Raw genomic sequence first — 19,145 nt, forward strand, 5'->3', positions numbered from 1 at the left:
GAATTTTGTCAAAAGCCTTTTCTGCATCTATTGAGATAATCATGTGGTTCTTGTCTTTGGTTCTGTTTATATGCTGGATTATGTTTATTGATTTGTGAATGTTGAACCCAGGTTTTTCATCTGTGGAGAAGGAGTTACAAGTATGTTAAAGAGAAAGTCTATATTTATTTGTCTATTTATTTCTTTTTTGAGATGGAGTCTTGCTCTGTCATACAGACTGGAGTGCAGTGGTGCAATCTCACCTCACTGCAACCTCTTTGTCCCAGGTTCAAGAGATCCCCCTGCCTCAGCCTTCTGAGTAGCTGGGATTACAGGCACCCACCCCCATGTCTGGCGAATTTTTGTATTTTTAGTAGAGACTGGGTTTCAGGTTCATTATGTTGGCCAGACTTGAACTCTTGACCTCAGGTGATCTGCCTGCCTCAGCCTCCGAAAGTGCTGGGATTGCAGGCGTAAGCGACTGCACCTGGCTGAGGAAGACTATATTTAATGGTAGGCTGTCATGGAGGAAAAAAAAAAAAAAAAAGAGGAAGACTATAATACATCTTGGTATTGTATTTGAATTGAAGGTATCAGAATGAACTCATGGTTTTTAATACAAAGATATATGTCACATTTAAACCTTTTTGTTCATATTGTTGCCATTTTCTTCTTACTTAACATTAGTACTTTTGTTGAATTTAGACACTAGGTTGAGACATTATGCCCCGCTGCTGCTCTATTGATGATATATTGAAGTTTATATAGGTTAATGGGTTTTTTTTTTTGTTTTTTTTTAAGAATCCTTTCTTTGTATGAAATTTTACTCTGGAGCTTAAGATGTAAAAAATTCAACTTACATATTGAAATGCTCAGATGGAATTGGGGAGATATGCAGCCTAGTAGTTTGCATTTGGTCTCTGCGTGGCAGATGTTTGGATAAACAATGGATATCTTTTGATATGTTAGATATTAAGTTCTCAATAAGCACAGTGTGGCTTTTTAACTGTATTATTGCGTAGCATCAAATAGTATCTAATACTTAGTACTTGCGTAATAAATGTGGACTTAAATTGGGTATTTTTTCTTTTCAATCGTAGTGTTTCAGAGTGTTGGAAAATCTTAGTAACTGATATATAAATGTATTTTTTCATAAATGTAGTATTGAAGTAACAAAGGTAATCCTTAAGTAAAGTATAAGTATTCGTTTTTTAAAAATGACTATATTGAGGTATAATTTACATACCATAAAATTATCTGTTTTTAAGCATACAATTCAATGATTTTTAATAAATTTACCAAGTTGAGCATTCATCAACAAAATCATATCACCCCAGTTAGATCCTCTTTGTTACAATTAATCCGAATTCTTACTCCAACTTCAAGGAACTGTAGATTTACTTTCTATATCTCTAGAAATAGGAAACATCTCTAGACTTGTTTTGTCCCTGGAATCTATAATATGTGGTCTTTTATTTCAGGGTTCATCTGCCTTGTAACATGTATTAGTACTTCACTTCTTTTTATTGCTAAATAGTATTCAGTTGTTTGGATAGACCACTTTTTATTTATCCATTCACCAGTTGATAGACATTTGTGTTGCTTACACTTTTAAGGCTATTATGAATAGTGCTGCCATGAACATGTAGTCTTTGTGTGGACTTAATGGTTTCATTTCTCTTGGGTGGATACCTACAGGGGGATTGTTGGATTATATAGTAAATATATGTTTGACTTTTTAAGAAACTGCCAATCTGTTTTGCAATATGATATCATTTTACATTCCTTCTAACAATGTATGATGTCCACAACCTTGCTGACATTTGTTATTGACTGTCTTTTTGATTATGTCCATTCCCCACTGGAATGGGGTTTTATAAGAATTTAATTTTATAAGAATGGTAGTTTTATAAGAATTCATTTTTGTTTGCTTAGTTCATTTTAAGATTTTGGATTTTATGTATAGTAATAAGACATTTATTACATTTTTATTTTAGTGGTAGGCAGCTTTTACTTCTTGTATTTTCCTGTTTTTCATCTAATATTTAAATTCAAATAAAACTATTTATTCCAGAAGTTTGAAAAATGTTATATATCTCAACAAACAGGATATAATTTGTATTTTATTTGCAAATGCTAAAATCATTGTAATTAAAAATATATGACAAAAGCTGGCCAGGCGTGGTGCCTCACCTTGGTGTAATTCCAGCACCTTGGGAGGCAGAGACTGGTAGATCACTTCAGGTCAGGAGTTTGAGACCAGCCTGACCAACATGGCAAAACCCCGTCTCTACCAAAAATACAAAAATTAGCCAGATGCAGTGGCGCACTCCTGTAATCTCAGCTTCTCGAAAGACTGAGGCACAATAGTCGCTTGAACCTGGGAGGCGGAGGCTGCAGTGAGCCGAGATTATGCCATTGCACTCCAGCCTCAGTGACAGAGCAAGACTCTGTTTCAATAAAAAGAAAAAAAATTACAAAAGCTAATGGATATTGAAAAAGATACTCTGATACACTGCTGATGAATGTGAAAATTCAGTGTGATATCATGTATGCATTAAAAAGACCACTGTAGCTGGAAACCATCATTTTCAGCAAACTATCGCAAGAACAGAAAGCCAAATACTGTATCGCATGTTCTCACTCATAGGTGGGAATTGAACAATGAGAACACTTGGACACAGGAAGGGGAACATCACACACCGGGGCCTGTTGTGGGGTGGGGAGAGGTGATAGGGATAGCATTAGGAGATATAGCTAACGTAAATGATGAGTTAATGGGTGCAGCACACCAACACGGCACATGTATACACATGTAACAAACCTGCACGTTGTGCACATGTACCCTAGAACATAAAGTATTAAAAAAAAGATCACTGTAGAAGCATTTGTATTCATGTAAAGATCTTAGTGATCTCTAAGATATATTGTTTACTCATATCAAGTAGGCTGTAGACGTACACCTATGTATATATTCTCATTAAAATCATAAATGTATAATTGAATGCATGAAATGAGTATGCAGAGGTCTGCAGGGATGTATGATAAACTCATAAAAAGTTGTTACCTATAGGATGTGGAGTTGGGAGTAAATAGTATTAACTTTTCATTTTATCTATTTAATTTTTTAAAACTTTTAAAACTTTTTTTTCTTTTCATTGAGTATTGATGTGTAAGTTGTCACTGTGTAAAGAAATATACATTTCTTAGCTTTTTAAACTTTTCATTTCTAAGTTGAGTTAGTGAAGAATTGTACTAATTTTATTTTGGAAAAAGTGAACTAATCTTATTTTACTGTACAGGATATGAGTAATAACAAAAATACATTTTTGGAACCAATTTGTAGGTTCAAACTTTGCATTTTGGGACTCTATATAAATCTTTAGATCCAGCTGTTGCTGAGAATATTCTTTCAATTGCTATGAGGTGTGTTGATTTTAAAAGAATGGATGGCTGTTCCTCAAGTGTACATATGGCAAAAATTTAATAGTATCCCTATGAACTTGAATGGATTGTTTAATTTCTTTACATCAAGTAGTAAGAACTACACTTCCATCGTTTTTATTTAACATTTAGAAGAAGGAATTTTTTTTTTAAATAGAAATGCCAGTTTGGTCCTGAAATTTCATCAGCTCTCTGTTATAGTTTGTCAACAAATGGTACAAGCAAAGTCTTTCAAAGTATTTGTTAATTAGGCCATATTCATTTTTAGTCTTTGCTACTATACAATCAAGACCTACTTGTTTCTATTTCCTTTAATTTATCCTGGAGTTTGTCCAAGTTGAGTTTTAATGAGTTGTTTATCCCACTAGTTACACTAGGATTTATTTTTCCCTAGAGAGTAATGTTTGAATTGATAGTTTTTAAACCTATTCTGTAAAATGAACATATGTTCAGACTAAGACTTCTGGATATGAGGAATAGGCATGTGTTAAAGAAATTATTTTACATTCAACAGCTTAACTGTTAAAATGGAAATTTAGTGATATTTCAAAATATTAGGTAAGTCCAGAAGTTAGAAATTTTTAGTATGAATTTATATTGAACTGTTTTGTTTTAAGTAAAGTTTAATAAATATGTAGTGGTATAAATCACACGGAAAAATACACTTTTTATTGACATTTTAATGAGTCCCACAAATAGTTTAAATAAAGTTGTAAAAGCTGTTGATCTTTAAAAAATTTTTTGAGGTGAATATGGTATAATGTTATGGCTTGATGAATTGGTAATAGATACATTAAACTATTTGTTATTTTCTACATTTGTTAACTGGTTATAAATATTTCAAAATTGACAAAAGCAAAAGAGAAAAACCCCTCTTCATTGGTATTGTTACATTAACAGATAATTGTGTAAGATACCATCTCTTGCTAAGTCATTTCAGATTTATTTATGTCAGTTTAAATACTACTGGAGTATCTAACAGAAGTATAAATAGAATGTATTTTTATTTGTTGTGGGTTACAGCTGAAAAATAAACCACAAAGACATACCCTGTGTGTATAATTGGCGTGTTTATTTTTGAATTCTAACTTTTGTACAAAGTAAGCTTCTCGTTTGATATTAAAATAAATCTGAAGGATAGAATTTTTCCTTACCCTTGGGCATTACTACAATGTACAATAAATTAATCTTTCTGAATTTGCATGTGTTTAAGTTTTTATTCAAGTCTATGTTATCCATTTGGGAAAATTTTAGGTGATACAAGCTGGCTTGAAAGAGTACGATATACGGTAGCTGAATTTATTATGAAATAGTAAAGACCTGCTTGTAGAAAAAATGAATCCCGTCTATAATTTTGCCATATAAATACTTACTGCTGTAGTTATATGAACATGGCTCTTGCTACATGATAGGACCTCCTAATTGCCACAGAGTGCCTGAAGATAGATTAATTGTACATTTTTGTATTATAGGAGGTATTCCAAATGTCCGTGTTCTTTACTACTTATCACTAATAAAATGTGGGTTTTTGGCGCAGGGGTGAGGGGTGTTTCAGGAATTTGAACAGAAATTTGAGAACATAGTGGAGAGACCTAGTTAACTATTTTAAAATGCGTATAGAATACAAAGGAAAATGAGAAAGAAAAGGAAATGTCTTTAAAAATGGTCTAAATGTTGGAAAAGCAAAAGGAAATCATAAGGATAATTAACATTCAGGTTTATGAATTGAGTCATATTTGTTTATCCTTCTATTTCTTTTGATCTGTACTACTTTACCTGTTTGGTATAAGGGATCTTTTATTTACTGCATATGTATTTTCTGGTTCATTCTTTCTAATCCTTTGGCTTTTATAGCCAAATATGATCAGGATTGTAGATTGAGGGACACATTTAGGTAGTGTCACATGTTGCTATTAAGGATTTGAAAGTTGTTGGATGAGATAGTGGCTTTCTTATTGGGCAACTGTGTATTTGATTGATCTTACATACTGATTAAGAGAGATGGGTAGGCTGGCTGCAGTGACTCATGCCTGTAATCCCAACACTTTGGGAGGTTGAGGCAGGAGGATTGCTTGAGCCCAGGAGTTTGAGACCAGCCTGGGCAACGTAGTGAGATCCTGTCTCTATAAAAAAATAAAAATTAGCCAGGCATGCTCATATGCATCTATAGTCTCAGCTACTCAGGAGACTGAGGTGGGAGAATTGCTTAAGCCTGGGAGATGGAGGCTGCAGTGAAACGTGATCATGCTACTGCATTCCAGCCAGGGCTACAGAGTGAGACCCTGTCTTAAAAAGAGAGAGAGAGAGTGACAGAGACAGAGACAGACAGACGGAGGGGTGATCCTAGGCTTTTGTTTTTGTCATTTTGACTTTTTTATTTTTATTTTATTTTTTAGTGAGGGAAAGCATGGTATTTGAATCAGTTTTGCTAAGAACAGAGTTCTAATACTTTAGGGAGCTAGTTTGTTTTCACTGAGCTAAAATTTACAACATAAATTTCATCATTTTAAAGTGTACAATTAAGTGGTTTTTACTATATTCACAGTTTTGTGCAGTCATCACCACTATCTAATTCCAGAACATTTTCAAAACCTCAAAAAAGAAATTCTGTCTCTATGAGTCTGGACATTTTATATTAACAGAATGATATAATATGTGACTTTTTGGTCTGATTTCTTTCAGTTAATGTAATGCTTTAAAGGTTCTTCCATGTTATAGCATGTATCAGTGTTTCATTTTTTATGACCGGATAATATTCCTTTTGTGGATCAAATACATTTTGTTTATTCATCAGTTGGGGTACGTTTGTGTTATTCTCATTTTTTGGCTAAGAATACTGCCGCAATGAACATTCATGTGCAATTTTTTTGGTATTAACGTGTTTTCAGTCCTCTTGGGTATGTATACACCTATGAATATAATTGCTGGGTCATATGGTAACTCAATGTTCATCTTTTTTACAAATTGCAAAATTGTGTTTTACATAGTAACTTATACCACTGTGTGTGATGTTCCAATTTCTACCTATTCGGGCCATACTTGTTATTTTCTGTTTATTTTTATTTTTTAAAATTACATCCCTTCTGACGGGTACAAAGTGGTATCTAGTGGTTTTCATTTTCATTTCCCTGATGTCTAACAATGTTGAGCATTTTTACCTGTGCTTATTGGCCATTTGTATATCTTCTTTGTCAAGTGTCTTTTCAGGTCCTACGTTCAGTTTAAAAATTGGGCTGTGTATCTTGTTCTTGTTGAATTATGAGAGTTTTTTTTTTATATTCTGGAAACTAGACCCTTATCAGATAAATGATTTGCAAATATTTCTCCAATGCTGTAACTTGCCTTTTCATTTTCTTGATAGTATCTCTTGATTCACAAAAGTTCAAAATTCGAATGAAGTCCAATTTATCTTTTTTATTTTGTGGCTTTTGCTTGTTATAGATAAGCAACTATTGTCTAATTCAAGATTGTGGAGATTTATAACTCTGCCTACTTCTAAGACCGTTGTAGTTTTACCTCTTTCATCCATTTTGAATTTTTGTGTATGACTTGAGGTATTAGTCCAAATTTATTCTTTTGTATGAGCATATCCAGTTGTTCCAAAACCATTTGCTGAAAATACTGTTCTTTTCCCATTGATTGTTCTTGACATCCTTATCAAAAATCAATTGACCATAGATGTATGGCTTTATTTCCATTGTCAATTTTAGTGCATTCATCTACATGTTTTATCTTTATGCAAGTATGATACTGTTTTAATTACTGTCCCTTTGTAGTAAGTTTTGAAATTGGGAAGTGTGAGTTTTCCAACTTTGTTCTTCTTTTTAAAGATTGTTTTTGCTATTTGAGGTCCCTTGCAACTCCATATGAATTTTGGGGTTACCTTGTTCATTTTTTCAAAATAGGTAGCTGGGGTTTTGATAGGGATTGAATGGAATCTGTTGATCAATTTGGAGAGTGTTGCCATTTAAAAAATGTTAAGTTTTCCAATCCATAAACATGGGATGTCTTTCCATTTTTTTAAGTCTTTTAAAATTTCCTGCAACAATATTTTGTAGTTTTAAGTGTGCAAATTTTACACTTCTTTGTTAAATTTATTCCTAAGTATTTTTTTTTTTTTTTTTAGTACTGTTAATGGAATTGTTTTCTTAATTTCAGTTTTGGGTTGTTCGTTGTAAGTGTACATTTACTAAAGTGTTTTTTGTGTAATTGCCTTGTGTCTTGCAACCTTGGTGAACTCACTTATTCATTTTTTCCCCTCACTTCTTAAAAGGAAAAAAAAATAGAGATGGGGTTTTGCCATGTTGCCCAGTCTGGTCTTGAACTCCTGAACTCAAACGATCTGAAATGACAGAAATAGAATTCAGAATATGGTTAGAAACAAAGATCACCAAGATGCAGGGGTATGTTGTAACCCAATCCTAGGGAGCTAAGAATCACAGTAAGACAATACAGCCACTGACAGACAAAATAGCTAGTGTAGACAAGAACTACCTGATAAAGCTGAAAAACACACTACAAGAATTTCATAATGCAATCACAAGTATTAGTGGCAGAATAGACCACTCAGAGGAAAGAGAGCTTGAATGTTGACTTTCTGAAATAAGACAGTCAGACATGAATAGAGAAAAAAAGAATAAAAAGTTATGAACAAAACCTCTGAGCAATATAGGATTATGTAAAGAGACTAAATATATGATCCATTGGTGTCCCTGAAAGAGATGGGGAGAATGGATGCAACATGGAAAACATATTTCAGCGTATGATTCATGAGAACTTCCCCAATCTAGCTAGAGCCAATATTCCAATTCAGGAAACGCAGAGAACCTCTCTGTGAAGTAATATACTTCACAAGAAGATCATCTCTAAGACACATAATCATCAGATTTTCCAAGGTCGAAATGAAAGAAAATATGTTAAAGGCAGCTAGAGAGAAACGTCAAATCACCTTCAAAAGGAAGCACATCAAAACAAAAGTGAATCTCTCAGGAGAAATCCCACATGCCAGAAGAGATTGGTGGTCACTATTCAACATTCTTAAAGAAAAGAAATTCCAACCAAGAATTTCTTATCTGGTCAAACTAAGCTTCGTAAGTGAAAGAGAAAGAAGATCCTTTTCAGACAAGCAAATGCTGAGAGAATTTGTGACTCCCGGACCTGTCTTAGAAAAGCTCCTGAAAACACTAAATATGAAAAGGAAAGACCATTACCAGGCACTATAAAATAACACTTAAGTACACAGAACAGTGACATTATAAAGCAACCATACAAACAAGTCTCCGTAGTAAACAGGTAACTTAATGATGACAGGGTCAAATCTACACATACCAATACTAACCTTGAATGTAAATAGGCTAAATTCTCCAATTAAAAGGCACAGAGAGGCAAACTAGATAAAAAACCAAGTCCCAGTGGAAGGCTGTCTTCAAGAGACCCATCTCACATGCAGTATGACACCCACAGACTACAAATGTCAGTTAGGCCAAATTGATTCATAGTAGTGTTTTTGTTTTTAATTCTTTACTTACGTTCTATTTGTTTTATCAGTTCCCGAGAGAGGAGTATTGAAATCTTCAGGTTTTCGATTTGTCTATTCCTGTTTTCAGTTATGTATTTTAAAAAATGTATGTATTTCGGACATCTGTAGTGCCTACAAACTTAATTAACCATGTTATCATTATGAAAAAATCTCTCTCTATCCATGGTAATAGTCTTTGTTCCAAAGTTTACTTTGTCTAATATTAATGCATGACTCTTTTTTGATTAGAATTATGTGGTATTTCTTTTGCTGGTTCGTTTACTCCTTCATGCTCCTATCCCCTTTATTTTTAACCTATATACTTTATATTTAAAGTGGATATATAGTTGGTCGTTTTTTTTTTTTTCAATATAATCTGAGCATCTCTTCCTTGAACTTGTATGCTTAAGTGTTTCAGACTTAACATAATACCATCTTTTGGGGTTTAGTTCTAGTATCTTGCTGTTTGTTTTCTAGTTGTCCCATCTATTGTTTGTTTTCTTTTTTTCTTTTCCCAACTTTATTTAGATTGATTCCGTTTCATCCTCTCTATTTCATTCTTATTCCACTCTGTCTCCACTATTGCCTTTATTAGTTTTACCTTTTAGTTTTATGGCTTTAGTTGTCCTTGGTTTTACAGTTTACATCTTTTACTTATCACAGCTATCTTCAAATAATGTTATTCTGTGTCATACATTGTGTAAGAACCTCCATTTCCCTCTTCCTATCCTTGGCTATTGGCATTATGCATTCTACTTTTACATATGTTATAAACTCTGTGTTGTTATGATTTTTGCTTTAAACAGTTAATTCTTAATCTTGTTAGAAGATGAGAATGTTTCTTTCTCCTTCTTCTTCTTCTTCTTTTTTTTTTTTTTTTAATTCACCCATATATTTACCATTCCCAGCACTCTTCACATTTCTTTGTGTAGAGCCACAAATGTTTCCATCTGGTATCACATTCATTTAGCCTGAAGAATATTCTTTAACATTTTTTTGTAGTACAGATATGCTGGTGAGGAATTCTTCCCAGTGTTTAGTCATAAAAAAGCTCTTTTGCTAACATTTTTAAAAGATTTTTTTCTGAATTTTGGATTCTAGGCTGACCGTTTTTCTTTTTTCTTTCTGCATTTCAGTCATGTTATTCTGTTGTCTTCTGTTGTGCATGATTTCTGATGAAGAGTCTGCTTTCATTTTCTAGGTTTGTTTCTTTACATGTGATGTGTTTTTCTCCTTAACACTAGTTTTCAGCAATTTGATTAAAGAAACACGTGATGTATTTTTCTCCTTAACACTAGTTTTCAGCAATTTGATTAAAGAAACACGTGATGTGTTTTTCTCCTTAACACTAGTTTTCAACAATTTGGTTATAATGTGCCTTGCTGTGTTTTTAATTCTCTTCTGCTTGGGGTTTGTTGAACTTCTGGGATATTTGGGTTTATAGTTTTCTTCAAATTGCTTGATAGTGTCCCACATCCCACATCCCATTAAAGCTTTGTTCAGTTATTTTAGTCTCTCTCTCTCTCTTTTTTTTTATTTTTTATTTTTTGAGACGGAGTCTCTCTCTGTCGCCCAGGCTGGAATGCAGTGGCATGATCTCGATCTAGGCTTACTGCAGTCTCCGCCTCCTGAGTTCAAGCAATTCTCCTGCCTCAGGCTCCTGAGTAGCTGGGATTACAAGCATGCGCCACCACGCCCAGCTAATTTTTGTATTTTTAGTAGAGACGGGGTTTTACCATGTTGGTCAGGCAGGTCTCAAGCTCCTGACCTTGTGATCCGCCCGCCTTGGCTTGCCAAAGTGCTGGGATTACAGGCGTGAGCCCCCGCGCCGGGCCTATTTTAGTGTTTTATCTTTCCTGGTCCTTGATTTCCTGGGAACTCCTCAGAGACTAGTCAGGTAGTGGGAGAAGAGAGGGAGGCGTTTGTTCCTACATTTCTGTCTGCTGCATGTATGATTGCAAAGTAGTTTGCTGGTGTCTCATGCTATGCGTGGTGGCTTTAGGCAATGCAAATGAAACTGTGCCTTGAATTGGTCTCCATAGCAGTGGCCAGAATACGAGGTAGGGTGAGAAGCTTTTTAGGTGATATACAAGAGATGTTCTGTACTCTCCATGTGTGGTTACAGTTGGGAAAATGACAAATGATGGAGGGTTTGTGAGGTTGAGGAAAGAGCAGGTTACAGTCTACTATAGTAGCATCCTGATTTTTTTTGTATCTATCTTTTGTTTTATTGTTCTTCTATTTTATCTTGCACGCTTAATTAACCTTCAGTATAAACTTGTTGCTCACAAACATATTGAAATATTTCCTTACTTTGAGGCTTTGTTATTTAGAAAATTTAATTACGTAATTCACTTTATTCATAGACAAAACCAAATGAATAAGGGATCAACAAATTAGATATTCCAGGGCAGAAATTTTAAAAATGATTTTCCATGTTACTATCAAGTAGAGTCTGCATATAATGTAAATACTTCATAAATACTTCTGAGAGAAAGGATTAGGATAGAGGGCTGTGGATCAGGTTGCCTGGATTTAAATTCTAATTTTTCCTTTTTTTAGTAGTATGACATTTGATACCTTAATATATCTGTGTGTGTCTTGGTTTTCCCATTTGAAAAACTAGTATAATGATAGTACCTCCCTCATAGAGTTGTTATGGCAGGATTCAACGTGTTAATAGATAAAAGAAATTTAGAACAATGCAGATTTGCTAGTAAATCCTTTCTAAGTGTTAACAAGCACTATTTTTATTTTTACTTAGAATGATTGCCTTGATTATGTAGTAATTGCTTGAGCAGTGTATGTGTAGGTGAATATGTGTGTATGGACATCATTCTAGTTTGTATTTTTATATTTTATTATTCAGAGTTCCTGAAATAGTGAAACTTAAAGTTAGCAGAATTGCATATCTATTTTGTTTAATCACATTTTAAAATACTTTGGATGTATACCCTTTCTTCCCTTGCAACCTAAGTCATTTAGTATTTTGTTGTCTGTAAATACTGTTTATTCTATTGTGATTCTTTCTGTTTTCTTGTGCAGGACCAAAAGATCTCAGATTGCTATAACTGAAGGTATATTTGAACTTCCAAATCTCACAATTCAAGCTACAAGAGCACAGACACTTCTCTTGCAAGCAATATATCAAAGTTGGTCTCATCTTGGAAGTGTCAGCTCTTCTGCAGTGATTGAAGCTTTGATAAATGAAGTCTTCCTAAGTATAGGTAAGAGCACAATCTTTTTGATAAGTATATGGAAAATTTGTGTTAGAGGCAACTAATATTTTATTATGAAAATCATATGTCTAGCATGGTCAACTTAAATTGTAATACGTTTCTGTGAATGTAGATATTTATAGTTTATGCTTAAAATCCAGATTATGAGTTAAGCCATCCAGTTTTATTTCCTCGTACCTATTTCTGTGTGTGTTTCATAATTGCAAAAGATTATTTTTCACCAGCTTCTTGTATAATTTACCCTTTGGATAACTTTTGAGGGTATCAATGTATGTTTTTGAAATGATAACCAAATTATAAGTACAGTATTTTTTATTATACTGGTAAAATGAAATAAATTCTTACTTGTAATACTTGGTTAGTTTGGTAAACAAATTTTTTGTGTGTGTGTGTTTGAAAAGCATTAATCTGACACCCTTAATGAGTTAATTAACTACTAAAAATACAAATTTCTGCTTTGATGTCACTATAAGAGATATCTTCTTATCATTCAGTTTGCATGTAAATAAAAAATTATAGAAGCTTTTTAAAGTTGTTTCAGTTCAAAATAATAATGTTATATTTGTCAGTAACATGAAAGTAGTTTTTAAAGGTTATAATTTAAGTGTAATTATGCTTAAAGTAACATTATTTTTAATTTATCTGTTAAAATAAAGCAACTTTTGTTCTTATATGATGCTTTTGAAGGTTTTAATTTCAGACCTGACATACAAATTAGAGTTTTCTTATTTGGCCTACCCATTAACTAATGTAAAATACAGGTTGATTATCCCTTTTCCAAAGTGCTTGGTACCAGAGTGATTCGAATTTCAGATTTTTTTCAGATTTGGAATATTTGCCCTTACATAATGAGATATACTGGAGTTGTGACTCAAGTCTAAATATGAAATTCATTTGCATTTCATTTACATCTTATACACATCGTCTGAAGGCAATTTTATACAATATTTTTAATAATTTGTGTGACTTAATCACATGAGGTCAGGTGTGGAATTTTCTACTTGTATCATGTCAGTGCCCAAAGAGTTTTGAATTTTGGAGCATTTCAGATTTGGGGTTTTCAGATTAGGGATGCTCAAGTTGTAGTAGTTCTGGTACTGGCTTTTAGCATTATATAAAGAATAACAAGATAAATGTTGCAGTAGGCTAGAGGTTCTTCACTTGGAGCTTATGAAAGGACTTAAGAGTTTTCTGAATCCCTGGAAGTAGCATGCAAATTTTATTGTGTATATAAACACACACACAGACATACATATTTGTATCCTCTTTTTGAATTGAACTTACTGCTCCTAACTGAAACTTTGTACCCTTTGAACAGCATCTTCCTATTACACACCAACCCCCACTCCATTCCGCCTACATTTGGTAACCACCATTCTACTCTAACCACCATTCTACTCTCTACTTCTATGAGTCTGACTTTTTTAGATACCACATTTAAGTGAGATCCTGCAGTACCTGGCTTATTTCAGTTAGTGTAATGTCCTCCAGGTTCAACTGTGTTGTCTTAAACGACAGACTTTCCTTCTTTTTTTAAGGCAGAATAGTAATCTATTGTGGATATATGCCATATTTTCTTTATCCACTCATCCCTTGATGGACACTAATACTGATTCCATATCTTGGCTGTTGTACAGTGAACACGGGTGTGCAGATATCTCTCTAACATGACTTCATTTTCTTTGGACGTATACCCAGAAGTGGGATTGGTGGATCATATGCTATTTATATTTTTAGATTTTTGAGGAACTTCCATACCATTTTCCATAATGGTTGTACTAATTTTCTTTTTTCTTTTCTTTTTTTTTTTGTTTTTTTGAGACGGAGTCTTGCTCTGTTGCCAGGCTGGAGTGCAGTGACACGATCTCGGCTCACTGCAACATCTGCCTCCCAGGTACAAGTGATTCTCCTGCCTCAGCCTCCTGAGTAGCTGGGACTACAGGTGTGCGCCACCATGCCCAGCTAATTTTTTGTATTTTTAGTAGAGACGGGGTTTCACCGTGTTGGCCAGGATGGTCTCTATCTCTTGACCTCATGATCCGCCTGCCTCAACCTTCCAAAGTGCTGGGATTACAGGCGTGAAGGTTGTACTAATTTTCATTCCCACCAATGGTATTCTCTTTTTCTCCATATCCTTGCTAACACTTACCTTTCATCATTTTGAAAATGGCCATTCTAACAGGTATGTGGTTATATCTCATTGTGAATTTAATTTACATTTCTCTAGTAATCAATGATGTTGAGTATGTTTTCATAAACTTGTTGGTCATTTGTATGAACCATTTAGATGTTGGCCATTTGCATTGTTCATTTGTCACCATTTGTCATCTGTCGGCCATTTGTCACCTTTTGAGAAATGTCTGTTCAGGTCCTGTGCCATTTTAAAATTGCGTATTCGTTTTCTTATTATTGAGTTGAGTTCCTTAGATATTTTGGATAACAACTCTTTATCAGAGGGATGGTTTGCAAATTTTTCTCGCAGTTTCTGTGTTCTTCCTTCGTTCTGTTGTTTCTTTTGCTGTGCAGAAGATTTTGTTTGATGCAGTTCCATTTTTCTGTTATTGCTTTCATTTCCTGTGCTTTCAGGGTTATAGTCAATGCCCAGACCAATGAAGCTTTGTCCGTAAGTTTCTTCTAGTAGATTTACAGTTTCAGGTCTTATATTTAAGTCTTTAATCCCTTCTGAGTTGGTTTTTCCTCATGGTGTTAGATAAGGATTCAATCTCATTGTTCTGCATGTAGATAATCCAGTTTTCCCAGCAGCATTTATTGAAGAATCTGTTCTTTCCCTATTGTATATTCTTGGCATCTTCATCAAAAATCAATTGTCCGTAAATGTGTGGGTTTGTTTTGAATTCTGTCTTGTTTTGTAGGTTGATGTGTCTGTCTGTCTTCATGACAGTACCATGCTGTTTCGATTGCTATTGCTTTTTAGTATAAAGTCAGATAGTGTGATTTTTTTCAGCTTTATTCTTTTTTGTTTAAGATTGCTTTGGTTCTTTGAGGTATTTTATTCCATATGAATTTATGGATTTTTTTTACTATTTCTGTGAAAAATGACATTAGAATTTTGATAGGGGTTGCATTGAATCTGTAGCTTGTTTTGGGTAACATGGACATTTTAACATTAGTTCTCTCATTTCAGTAGAACAGAACACGTTTCCATTTATTTGTGGTTTTTTTTTTTTTAGTTTTTTTTTTAATCACTGTGTTATACTTTTCAGTACATAGATCTTTCATATCCTTGGTTAAATTTATATCTATGTATTTTTGTTTTTGCTATTATAAATGGGATTGTTTTCCTAATTTCTTTTATGGATAGTTTTAGTTTTGGACATGTTAATGCATAAAAATGGTACTGATTTTTACATGTTGATTTTGTAACCTACATCTTTACTGAATTCATTTATCAGTTCTAAAAGTTTTTGGATGGAGTCTTTAGGGATTTTTTTTTTTTTTTTTTTTTTTTTGATTTGGAGTCTCCCTCTTTCACCCAGGCTGGAATGCAGTGGTGTGATCTTGGCTTACTGCAACCTCCATCTCCTGGGTTTGTAACTGGGATTACAGGCACGTCACCCCACCCGGGTAGGTTTTTTGTATTTTTAGTAGAGATGGGGTTTCACCATGTTGGTCAGGGTGGTCTTGAACTCCTTACCTCAAGTAATTCACCCACCTTGTCCTCCTAAAATACTGGGATTACAGGTGTGAGCCACTATGCCTGGCCGGGATTTTTACATAAAAGATCATATTGTCAACAAGTAGAGACAATTTAACTTCTTTTTTTTCTATTACAATACCTTTTATTTCTTCCTCTTGATTAGTTTTTCTGAATAGGACTTCCAGTACTGTGTGGAAAAGAAGTAGTGAGAGTGAGCATTCTTGTCAGGTCACTATCTTTAAAGATTTCAACATTTCACTCTTCCATATGATGTTAGCCATGGGCTTGTTCTATATGTCCTTTATTGTGTTTAGGTACATTCGTTCCATACCTAATCTGTTAGTAGTTTTGATCATGAAAGGCTGTTGAATTTTATCAAATGCTTTTTCTGCATCTATTGGGATGATGATATGACTTTTGTCCTTTATTTTGTTAATGTGATGCATCATATTTATTGAGTTGTATTTGTCAAACCATCCTTGCATCCCGTGGATAAATACCACTGTATCATGGCAAAAGATTATTTTAATGTGTTGTTGAATTTCATTTAATATTTCGTTAAGAATTTTTACATCTATGTTCGCCAGAGATATTGGTCTGTAAGTTTGTCTTCTTGTAGTGCCCTTTTCTGGCTTTGGTATGAGGGTAATGCTAGCCTTCTAAAATGAGTTTGAAAGTATTCTCTCTTCAGATTTTTGGAAGAGTTTGAGAAGTGATCAATGTTAGTGGTTCTTTAAATGTCTGGTAGAATTCATCCACTTTTCTTTGATGGGGACTTTTTGTTACTGATTCACTCTTCTTACTCATTATTGGTCTACTTGTATTTTCCATTCTTTCGTGATGAAGTCTTGATAGGTTAAATGTGTCTAGGAATTTATTAATTTCTTTTAGCTTATCCAATCCATTGATGTAGTGTTGTTCATAGTAGCCGCTTATGATGAGTCTACATATTTCCATTGTTTCTATCAGCTGTAATCTCTCCACTTTTATTTTTAATTTTATTTATTTGAGCATGCTCCTTTTTCTTAGTCTATTGAAGGGTTTATCTTGTCAAAAATCCAACTCTTATTTTTATTTTTAAAATTGTTTTCCTAGTCTCTGTGTATTTCTGTTTTGATATTTGTGATTTTCTTTCTCCTGCTGACTTTAGACCTTTTTTTAGTTCCTTGAAGTATAATGTTTGATGATTTATTTGAAATATTTGTTTTTTTATTTAGGCATGTATTGCTGTAATCTTCTTTCTTAGAACTACTTCAGCTGCATTTCCTAGGTTGTGTATTTTGTGTTTCCATTTTCAATTGTCTCAAGATACTTTTTGATTTCATCTTTACCTGTTGGTAATTTAGGAACATGTTGTTTGATTTTCACATATTTGTGATTTTCCCCAAGATTTATTTTTGGGGTGGTGAAAATATTCTGTGATTATATAGTTGTGATGGGATTCATAACCTTGCATCAGGTTGATACAAAAGTAATCACCATTAATTTGAATGGCAAAAAACACGATTACATTTGTACCAACCTAATATATATGGTAAAATCCATTTAATTAGCACACTTTGAAAAAATGAGGGTTATGTTATATGAATTTTGTCTTCAAAAAACGTTTTAATTTGATGATTATTTAAGTAGACTATGTTATTGCCAGTCTTTTGGCCATTATTTTATATGGATTTACTATTCAAAATCTTACCTTTTTGATGCTAGCCCATCTATAAGTTAACTCTACAGTAACATCTTCCTTGGCATTAGCACTTATCACTGTCTGAAACTGTCTAATTCATTTATTTGTTTATTTGCTAAATTTCTATTTCCTGTGATGTTTTCTTCAGAGTATTTTTTGGTTTATTGTCTCACAATATTAATGTATTTTTAAAATTTAAAATTTTTATTTTTGTTAATTGGCTTAGATAGCCTGAGCATTCATATTAGTAAGCTCATGAAATAATTTGCTTTTATAATTTTTTTTCCTAGCCAAACCTATTCCATTTTTACTTTTCTGAATTTATGAAATGGACTGTGCTATGAAAAAGCGTTTTATTTGAAATTTCCTTTTCTACAAATATTCTGTGTTTAAAAGAATGCTGGCATATGTATTGAAAAATTCATCAGGCAAGTGACAACAGATTGTTATTTGTAACCTGATGTTCTGTCATTTAGAAACCTAAAATTAGTGGGACTAATTTTTGCATAGTGAGGAGTTGAAGAAATTAAAATGATGTTAAGACGTTTCTTTGCCAAATAATTTTATTTTTATCAAATGAAATACCTACAAAATTTATAACAGATTAAAGAGAAACCATCAGCTAAGACAGTTTTAAAAAGCCAGATTTCCAGGTGGCCAGTTTTCTTGTCTTCCCTGACACGACCCCCAAAAAACAAAACCTCATTCTGTGCTTTGTATTCTTACTGAGTGCTTAAAGGATTGTGCCTTCAAATAGTTCTATCTAAAGATCCAGGAAATGTGTATGTGTATAGGGTGTAAAGTTTTAGCATTTTATTATTTTGCATCTGAGGACTCTCATTACACAGTACTCAGCACTGTTAAGCTTTGTTTAATATGTTTTGTGTAAGTATGTGATCCTTTGCTGTACGACTAGTTTCTATTTCCCGCATTAATAAAGAGATTATACAAGTTGTGTACATTTTTGGATCTCTCAGACTTAGGTTCTGATAATGTGTGAAAGAAGAACTATTATTATTATCATTATTATTATTATATTTTTTGAGATGGAATCTCGCTCTGTCACCCAGGCTGGAGTGCAGTGGTGCGATCTTGGCTCACTGCAAGCTCCATCTCCTGGGTTCATGCCATTTTCCTCCTGAGTAGCTGGGACTACAGGTGCCCGCCACTATGCCTGGCTAATTTTTTGTATTTTTAGTAGAGATGAAGTTTCATCGTGTTAGTCAGGATGCTCTCGACCTCCTGACCTTGTGATCCGCCCACCTCGGCCTCTCAAAGTGCTGGGATTACAGGCGTGAGCCACCGCACCCAGCCCAGAACCATTATTTTTAAAGTCTACGTTTGACTGTACACCACCTTTCATCATAATCTCATGCCTCTAGCCTACCCTCCTACTTGCTGTCTTAATTCATATTATTGATAGTTACCGACCAACAGTATCCAGTTTTTTCCTGTGTATGGCTTTTTCTTCTATCTGGAACCCAATTCTGTTTGATTACATTCTCCTACATTTTCCTCTCTTTGAGTACTAGTTTTATTTTAACACTAGTCTTTTTCCTTGAATTTAACACTATGCTAATTACAGTCTACTTGTACTTCAGAAAAATTACGTTTTTTTTTTTT

At 33.6% G+C, this 19,145-nt stretch overlaps 1 protein-coding gene across 1 annotated transcript in view; it reads left to right on the forward strand.

The window, feature by feature from the left end:
* The window catches only part of LOC105553858 (vacuolar protein sorting-associated protein 13B-like), a 194,762-nt gene that overhangs the window by 164,744 nt on the left and 10,873 nt on the right, over positions 1–19,145 (forward strand). Inside the window, exon 17 of the mRNA XM_012000016.1 lies at positions 11,987–12,168. Coding sequence (XP_011855406.1) covers positions 11,987–12,168 — 182 coding nt within the window. The remainder of the gene's footprint in view (positions 1–11,986; positions 12,169–19,145) is intronic.

This window comes from Mandrillus leucophaeus, unplaced genomic scaffold (assembly GCF_000951045.1).
Source record: "Mandrillus leucophaeus isolate KB7577 unplaced genomic scaffold, Mleu.le_1.0 Scaffold611, whole genome shotgun sequence".
Lineage (NCBI taxonomy): Eukaryota > Metazoa > Chordata > Mammalia > Primates > Cercopithecidae > Mandrillus > Mandrillus leucophaeus.